Below are 9,893 nucleotides of genomic sequence, written 5' to 3'. Positions count from 1 at the left end.
CAGCCACCATTCTCCGGCTGCCCAGCTCTGAAGGCAGCGCAGAAGTGAGAGTGGCAGTGTCACAACGCCACCCTAAAATAACCTTGTGACACCCCCCTGCAACTCCCTTTTGGATCAGGACCCCCAATTTGAGAAACACTGGACTCCTCCATGAAATCTGAATAGTATAGGGTAAAAGCACACAAAAGACCAGATTTCACAGGGGGAAACCAGATTTCATGGTCCGTGACACATTTTTCATGGCCATGAATTTGGTAGGGCCCTATATATAGGCACTGTCTGAGCTGTGTCAGTACTCGCTTCTTGGCAATCCTTCCATATCAACCTGTTGCTACGAAACAAACCACTAACCTTTTGGTTTTGTAACTAAATCTGTTTCTTTTGGCATCTTGCATTAATTGTTAGTTCCAGAATTCTATATTGTGATATCATGTTAACTTTTAGGGTTTAACATCTTTTTCAAATTTAAAACAGAATACAAAGTTAAGACGCTTATCATTTGTGCATTTTCTTCCTGAGTAATAGACAAATGTTCCTCTTTTGAGACAGATTCTTAGTATAATCCAGATTTAGGGTAATCTCTTCTGTGAATATTGCCTTGATCACTGCGGCTAGTAATATCTACTTTGTAATGAGGTGGGAGTTGATATTTTGGAGGCTGGAAAGGCGGTAGAGACTGAGGCAGTCTTGAGGCAACAAAAGTTACATTGGGCCTGCAAGGTTGCTGTTGGGAAGAAGGTGGCACGGGTATCCATAAATGTGGCGAGGGTGAAACCTCCCGTTGAAGTACAGGCGCTTTGCGGGGTTTCAGCATGTCCATTTCCAGGTCAACGTAGTCAAATAAGGGTCTTCCCTGAAAAGTCATAGACCGTGATTCAAGAATATTCTTGTGATATTTACAACGGTGGGCAACAATTATCAGAGCCACCATGATGGTTGCACATAAGCTAATTAGCAAGACATTTCTAATCCAGGAATTGCTCTCTTCATTATATGTAGGGAAGGTACTGTTTAAAGTCAAGGATCCATTAAATGGCTTTGTAGTGGGCAAGCAGATTCCTCCATATGAAACATTCTCAACTATGTCAATTTTGTATTCTGGCAACATTGCCTCAGCAAAGTATGGGCTGACATTCCCATCAGGTACTCTTAGTTTATTCAGCACTTCCTGGATTTCATCTCTTGAGCACAGGCTCAGTGATCTGTTGGTGCTTGTACACAGAGACCTATTGTACCATGAGATTACAGTGGATCCAGGTCTGAGGGCAGTCAGTGTGATGCTCTTAAGACTGCTGGAGTTTAAATATTTAAAAAGCTTGTCAAGGAATAAACCAACCCTTTCTCTCTCTCTCAAGAATGAGTGGTAACTATTTTTCATTCTGATGGTATAAATATGGCATGGAATGTTGGTGGGCCTCAAAAGCTCAATGATGAGAGGTTCCCAAACAGTCAGACCCCCTGAATCTGTGGCAGATAGTACAAACTCCTGAGGTGAATATTGAAAATCAATACTGAGTGGATAGCCATACATGGCTTGGAGAGACGCATTAAACTGAAGCCAGCTTTCTGGCCCTGATGGTGAGCCGTCGACTGGGTTTATTCCAAGGGTCAACTGAGTTGAGTTGCCATCTTCCTGATCATAAAATGTGTCAGCGGGTACTGAAAAATGGAACTTGCATCCAATAGTTGCTGTTATGAATTTAATGGAGTTAACAACTTTAGGGAAAGTGTTTGTTTGACCTACAAAGGATGAAATAATGGGGAGGGAAAGTTACAAGAAACAAACAGCCTGGCTGACAGTGAATGATGATAAAGAAACCATGTAAAACTTATGGCAACTAAGTAGTTTCATAGATTTTTTTATCTGGGGTAAGTATGCCCCTACCCCCTCTCCAGTGCATCCCTTGACCCATCCTTTCTTGAGCACCACAAATGACTCTTTCTTATGAAATAGGTAACTTCTACCACATGCAAAATGATGCTTGTACCTATGCTGAAGATAGCTTGAAGTCCCTTCAGTCACTTCCCCTCTTATTGATTCATCAGGAAGCTATAGCGTTGCACTTGGGTTTCTATAATATCTGTAACAACTACCTTCCCCTTAACTAGGAGGGTCACTTAATCTTACATGGCAAGGTATGATTCAACCTCAAATATCTTCTTAGATGAAGAATGGCTCATGTCCATTAAAGCAATATCAATTTCTGAAAGATCTGGGCATCACATACAGCCTTCATTAAAGATCCCAGACTTGAACTACTTTTCATTGCTTTGAGTCTTCTCTAATTGCTTCTTATTGGTTTCAAGTTTGACTTTTTTTGGTCTACATTCTTTGTTTCCTTTACACTAATGACAGTAGTTCCTCAGATTTTCAACAGGAAAAGAACTATTTCACTTTTTTTAATCTGCGTTACATTGGGTGGCTATACAGGCTGACAACCACCTTGCAGGGCCTTTTGAACTTCCCTTCTGGGATATATGTCCTTGGTGGTTCTCTTTTGGTCAGCAACATAGGGACCAACAACAACTGGAGGCTTTCACTGAGGAAAGGACTTACCTCATTTATGGGTTGATTTGACTGATGCTATAACTTTGATCTGTAATGACACTGAAATTTTGTCGGTAGTATACTTCAGCTAGAATTTTGCATGTGTGTTTTGCCATGTATTTGCATGTAATTTTAAAACCACATCTCTCTCTCCCCCTCTCTCTCCATATATATACATATATAATATAAAATAATTATATGTAGTATATAAATTACTGTTACTTTCTAGTCAATATTACTACCTGGCTACTACAATAAAATGTGTTTTTGTATGAAAGTAGAAGCTGAGTATTGCCACAGTATGCTTTGCAGTGATACCTACATAAGGGATCATCACCAATATGAAGCCCCATTTCTGCAACCATTTTACTCCCATGGTTTCCAGTGCAATTTTGTTTGACCTTTAAGACATTGCCTCTACTAGGTAACCAATTTTGGCTGTTCTCACATATGACTGCTTAGGATAGGTTTCATTTAAATACAATTATGTGACTTCAATATTGTATGCAAGTAGAAGCTAAAGCTATAGTGGGGTACCTAGGGCATGTTGTAGGTGGGATTCTTGTGGATTTGGGCATTTATCAGTGCCAGGGTTAGGCATAAAAAAAAATCAGTGAGTTATGAGCAGAAAGGCCATGAGGTGCTTCCAAATGGTGGGTACAAATGGGAGAAGGGAAGAGGAGGTGGAAAACTGTGTAACACTCCGAGAGGGCAGGGAAGGAAATGGAGATAATATTCCCTTTTCTCCAGCAGTGCAAGTAGGGCACTATGGTTCGGTATGCCGTACCAGCAAGATATTTATAGCTGGTACGACGTACTGGAAAGAGGAGCAGCAGAACATGGAGCCATTGGGCGGCCCCACACCTGCAACTCCTCCGGTGCAGCTGTACCGCCTCCAGCCCTTCCATGCAGGGTCTCCTCCATCTGTACAGCAGCCACACCGGATGACAGGACTGGGGGTAGTACAGCTGTGTCGGAGGAGCTGCGGGCCTGGGGCCGCCCGGTGGCCCCATGTTCTGCTCCTTTCCCCGCTGCGGTTCCTGGGAGAATCCTATGGGGACGGAGCTGGGGTGGTACAGCCACCGGAGGAGCTACTGGCATTCTGCTCCTTTCCCACTACAGTTCCCGGGAGAGCCCTGAACTACAGGGCTCTCCCGGGAACTGCAGCAGGGAAATGAGCAGAACATGGAGCCACCAGGTGACCCCATGCAGGCAGCTCCTCTGGCGCAGCTGTACCGCCCCTAGTCCTACCCCCAGCCTTGTCCTCGAGCGGGACTGCTGTACAGATGGAGGAGACCCTGCATGGGGAAGAGTCAGAGATTAGATCAGAGGGGCAAGAGATTTTAAATTCCATGGTGGAGCATGAAGAAGTAGGAAGGAGATGTCTGAATTCTGGAAAGTGCAGGGAGGCCGAGAGATCTTGCAAGACTAGAAAACTATGTTCCAACTTCTGACTATGGCTGACATTAGAAGGGAGGAACCACTCTGCATTTGGGAGAGACTGAAGTTTGTTATGCTTGTGCTTTCCAAAGTAATTGTGTATATTACCTGGAGTTATGTCCTGAGGCACCTGTGACACAGAAAACAGAGGACGAACCCATGCAACGTGTGTAGATTGCAGTGATTCATATGTGGAGAATGGCAAGCTGCTTGTATCTTGGTAGACCAATGAAGATGACATCTGTACCAGCTCTGTGAAAATGAAATGATTAATATTTATTACCGTATTAGATGAGAGATTCTGGCTTTAAAAAAAATTGTTTTAATAAGTTCCAGTGTTAGTAACACAGAGAAGACTTTTTTTAGCCATGTGATTACAAAAAAAAAAAAAAAAAATAGAGTGGAAAAAGTGTGTGTGAGAGAGGTAGACGCCACAGAAGAATGGAATGTGAATTTCCCCATTTATGAGTGGCATCTACCTGATTCTGCCATTGATTCATTGTGTGGTCTTGGTCAAGTTACTTAACCTCTCCATCTTGATTTCCCATCCTTAAAATGCAGGTGATGCCAAGTGGCAACAGTGGCGTTAAGAATCAAATAATTAGTTAACATTGAATGTGTAAAGCCTTTAGATGTGAGGCATTAATTAATTTTATTATGCAGTGAGTTGATATTAAAGGTCCCTTTGGTCTCAAGTTGAAAATATGTATAGCCAAGCGTTCAATGGGAAGAGGGTAATGGAAGATTTTCTTGACTCCGGAGCACATGCCCTCTCTCCATCTTCCCCCCCCCCCCCCACCCCCCATAAAAACTACTGACTGAACCAGGCACCAGGATGACTGCTATCATTGGATTAGAAAGATACTTTTGAAAAGCACCGAATGGCATATCCTTTCAAACATATTGGCGGAAAAATCTCCCTAGGGTTGTGTTGCTCCCCTGTGGCCTTTGATAAATGACTGAACACTGGCAACCTCAATAGTTAGAGCTACAAATTTTCACTCCTAGTGCATCAAAATAGGGACTGAGCTTTACAAAAACCCTTTTGTGAAGGTCAGTTACTGGGTGGTACATTGAAAATGGCCAGACTGGCATAGGCACACAATTCATTCCCAAATCTATAAATATTTTGACAACCAAAATGCTTCACTTAATTTTTCTAGTATTTAAGATCTGCCACAATTACCACTTGTAGTTTTTTTTACAGACAAATGATTATCCACAAAGGAAGCTGCATGAGCTGTGGCAGTGCAAGCTTCTTCAAATGGCCTCAGAAATGTACCACCTCAAGATCCAAGGTATAGAAGAGTCTGAATCCATTCAATTGCTATTCCCTCTCCTCAGGTTGCTACAGTTAGGTGTTTTGATGGTGGATGTGGGCTTATGTCCGCTAGTATCAGGAAAGAATCCACCAACCCCCTTCACATTAGTCAGCATTTCCATAAATACCATGAATGACAAGACACAAACCTTAAATGTACCTTGTGCATTGTTGTACAGATGAGAAGTAGCATTAAATATAGTTCTCACAGATATTTCTGCAGTGTAGGATGGGATGGTTGACATTTTAGTCAACTCCAGGGTAAACACTGTGACGTTTGGCAAAATCATTCTGGTTCCAAGAGATTTGTCTGAATTTAAATCCTTTGTGCCACTAGGTAAAGCGCTTGGAAAATGATTTTGTGTTCTGAGCTTGCTGCTGTCATAAGAAGTAAATATCTTTGTTGGTCTGGACAGCTCAGAGCTGTCAAAGCCAGCAAAATCTGTAGGCAGAGTAAGCAATGGAGCATTATCAGGATAGGACTGCGCTGTCAGACTTGTTTCATGAGAAGGTCCAGCATCACTGGGGAAAGTGCTACTTAAAATAGAAGAATCCAATATTGAGGTAACATAGCTTAAGTTGGATTCTCTATCCCAAATCAATGTGTCCATGTGGATTATAGAAGGAACTGAGGTTTCTTCTTCAGTAAATGGAAGTCTGTCTGTCTGTGGGATAGTCATAAAAGAATTAGACATGTATTCATAGCCATTAAATAGCTCTTGACTCAGATGGCTACCACCTGACAAAAGTAGAAACATGTCATCAATGGGAGGCGTAAAACCAAATAACGTAGTCAGTTGTCCTGAAGTCAATATGGATGTTGAAGACAGCTTTTCTGGAGAGATGATTGCACTAGATGGTATTCCAAATTCAGGAAAATGGGGATAACCAAAGATGCCATCCTCCTGACGGCTATAAACCGATGTCATTAATATTTCTTCTGGAGAATGTGTTTGAGGTGCTGTCTTAACAAGAGATACTTCTGGAGAGATTAGAGGCCATTCATAATGTGTTTCTGTCATTAAAGTGTAAATGGGTCTTGAAAATTGGCCTTTACCAGTTGGCTCAGTGATGTCAAAAGAAAGGACAGATAGAAAATGATGCCTTGATGGCTCTGATTTGCCAGACTGCAAGAATGCATCCAACTCTTGCACGTGAGATTGTGGTTGCTCTAAGAAGAGTGGCATACTGGAAACTGTATTCTGCAGCCCCTTAAATTCTGTTGAAAGAGAGGTTGCTGTAATTATCAAAGAAGGTGAAAGTTCAGGAAAAGCAAAAGCAGAAAGGTCTTGAAAAATAGTCCTAGACATTGGTCTTTTACTCAGAAAGTTCTGTGATGGGCCCATTTCTAAGGCTTCTAAACTCACTTGGCTTGTTACAAAAAGTGGAATGAGATCAATGTAACTGGTGACAGCTGTGCTTGCTTTGTGGAAGGAAAACCAAGTCTGAATAGGTGATACCACAGTGTCTGTGTGTAAGTAAACAAGTGAATTTGGTGGCAAAGTAGTGAAGACCTCTTCTCCAGTTGGTTTCGCCATGATTTCAGTCATTTTCAGTGTAGGTGTTGGTGTAACCATTAACTGTCTGCGTTGTCTTCCTGAACGTTTTCTTTCAAATCCTTCTCTTTTAATTATTCTCCAGCCTGCAATTTCATATCCTAAGAGCTGTGAGAGATGGTGTGAATCAACATTGTGTCTTAGAACTTGAATTAATTCATAGAGCATTGCAAAAACTCCACATCCAACGGGCCAGTAGAGTCCTATGTAATGGCTTTCCATGAAGCTGACGTGTCTAATATCTTCAGCCAGTATTGTTAGGTTCCTTCCTCTTCTGTGTATCAAACCCTGATATGGATTTAGGGCCAATGAGGTAGGATCCAGATGGAGATATTCTGCCATGGTGCATACCAGAGAGAGACGTTGTTGAACATCCAGCAATTCAGCCGCAGCATGGATGATGATCTCGGCAGAGGTGAGAGAGCTGTCCCTTGTACATCTTTCAGAACTGATACTGAAAGTCCAAAAACGTAGACAGTAAAACTCCTTTTATCTGACCCCCTTTTATGTGAAAAAGCCTAAATTCAAACAACAGGAAATGTCCCCTGACATACATCAATTACATGAGAAAACTCTACCTCTTAGCCAAGCTCCCTCTTATCTGAATAAATGTCAGGTCCCCATTCCATTCAGGCAGTATTTGTATATAATTACAGTTGTTTATATTTAGCTTCATGATCCCCTATTCTGATCTCACAATAGACAGTTTATCAACCATATTTGTCCTTTCCCCCCCCCCCTCCCCGGGTCAGAACAGGTCCTGGCTCCTTTCTGGTCCTACAACAATGTGGTACTCATTTAGTCACCATTTCCTCTCCTCCCTCCCTTCCCTTCCCTTCCCCCCCCCCCCGCCCCCGTATTTGCTGTTTGTTTATCTGTAGGTTAGGAAATGAAAATCTGACAAGTATTTCTTCCCTTCCCACCTCTTAGCTCTCCACCCTGGTGTTGACTTTTTTAGACACTCCTCACCCCATATGTTCCTCTTAGACCCCAGCTTCCTTGATGATTACAGCCCCCAATCCAGTGCCCACTAAAGTCAATGGAAAGACTCCTTTAACTTCAGTGGGTACTAAATCTGGCCCTATGTCTGCCTCCTTCCATTCAACCCACACTTCCTCACCCTTTTCTTCAGTTTCATGTTTCCTTAATAAACAAATCCTGCATCAGGTAGATGCATCCACATTTTTTTGGTGCTTTTGGCCAAATGCATTTGTAAGTTGCTGACATTAAGGATACTCACATATTGCGCTTGGGCGTGTGACTTAAGCCAGTCTTCTTTTCTGGGATCAGAATGCTGTCCTGAACACGAAGGGTAAAATTTACATTGGCTCTTGGTGTTTTCTGAACACACCCATCTTCATGGGCGGCTACATTCAAGTGGTAGTCTCCATTCTCCTCATTCACTGGCAGTCCTTGCAGTGTACTTGTGTTAGGATTGAACTCCAACCATTTTGGCAAATCTGCACCATTAGCCAACGTAATCTATTCCATAATAAGACAGAAGATATACTGAGTTCTAGGAGCAGCACATGGACATCACTATTGTAGCTGAAAATTATACAACAAAAGCTTTGTGCAGAAAAGACTAAGCTAGTCAACGGAATCAGCTGCAGATGTTCCTAAACACAGCTGTAAGCTATCAATAGGGTTTTATTTAATGGCAATTGTTTTTTTGTCATTTTGCTTTGCAACTTTTTATTAAGGCAAAGTTACAATAAAATGTTAACATACTACATCATTTATTGCTTATTCAGGATCAGCTTAATAGTAAAAAAAACTGGCTAAAGATTCTGTTTTGCTGGCTGGGGAGTCCTCCTCCTGTAAGTACAGTAAAAAGGGTAACCAGATTTCTAAAAACCTGTCCTCCTCTTGGCCTATCCCTTGCATACGTTCTTGGTGTGAAAGCTTTTCCATTACAAGGAGAGTCCATATTTTATTATGCCACAGTTCCCTTGGAAGAGAAGTCCCGTTTTTGCAGTAGCGTGCAAGACGAAGTCTTGTTGCTAACAATAAAAAATAAATTTGTCTTTCTGTCTAAAATGTAGATATTGGAGCATTAAATGAGCAGGTCAGGAGATCTCTGGAAAAGCTGATGTTATTAATGTTTTTGAGACTGCAGTCAGCAGCCATGTTTGACATTAAAGACTATTTAGTGCCTAAAATGGGTTTTGGGTGTTTCTTTACTATATAATTAATTTAATTGTTATGCTGAAATCGAAGTTAGGTTTTAAAATAGTCTTATTAAAAATCCCTCTCTATGTAGGTACTCCTGAGCTGTATTGTAATTAACTAGACATTATTGCAAAAATCTCGAGTAAATAATGTATTATACAGAGGAGTGTATTTAACTCAGTATTACCTTGTACTGGGTTATCTTTCCCTGAAAGGCAAATGGTGGTACTGGGTAGTAAAATACTTTCCCCATAAAGGCTATTGTGTCTGGGATGCCTCGAAGGATCTGGATCTCCTCACATTTGTTGTTTGATTCCTTGGCAACCGCAGCAGGCATGATTCCTGAGAGAGATACCAGTGCAAGAAGTAGTAGTGTTGGTAAAACTCGCCTCTCCAGGGGCAGATGGGACCCAGAGACAAGAAGCCTGTCATCAGTACCAATGTGTATCCTCAAGGCATCCATTCTCACATTGTATGTATGTGCCTCTGAGGTAACCAGAGGCTGCTGCTTCATTGCATTTCAGAGCTGTAGGAGGGAAGAAAAAAACACATTTACAGTTAGTCCCCGGCTGCTTGTGAGGAAGCAGAGAGATTTAAAGCTTCCTAAGACTTAAATTGTGTTAATTAGAACCCACTTGTTTAATTCTAGGTAAGCAATAACCAAAATGATTGATTGGTTTACAGACTTCGAGCCACCTTTAAAAAGCCACAATACTCACTGTTACTGCTCAGCTCAGCTCAAAAGTCTTTACTGAAAACACCATAGAGCCACAAACGGCCCCTTATGCTTTTTAACATGGTTTCCTTTAGACACAACGGTGCTCCCATTTCTGCCTCTGTCATGAGAAAAGACCAC

General features: G+C 41.7%; 1 protein-coding gene across 1 annotated transcript; it reads right to left on the bottom strand.

Moving 5' to 3' along the window:
* Positions 1-553: 553 nt before the first annotated feature.
* LOC117871455 (dystroglycan-like) lies at positions 554-9,536 on the bottom strand. Its single transcript, XM_034759343.1, has 5 exons — positions 9,225-9,536; positions 8,106-8,347; positions 5,470-7,319; positions 3,800-4,240; positions 554-1,740 (listed from the first exon to the last, which is right to left on the bottom strand). The coding sequence occupies exons 1-5, from the start codon at positions 9,498-9,500 to the stop codon at positions 554-556; spliced, it is 3,996 nt and encodes a 1,331-aa protein (XP_034615234.1). The 5' UTR covers positions 9,501-9,536.
* Positions 9,537-9,893: the final 357 nt, after the last annotated feature.

Source organism: Trachemys scripta, chromosome 1 (genome assembly GCF_013100865.1).
Source record: "Trachemys scripta elegans isolate TJP31775 chromosome 1, CAS_Tse_1.0, whole genome shotgun sequence".
NCBI lineage: Eukaryota > Metazoa > Chordata > Testudines > Emydidae > Trachemys > Trachemys scripta.
The sequence above is the reverse complement of the archived record's forward strand: the minus strand, read 5'-3'. Positions and strand labels throughout refer to the sequence as shown.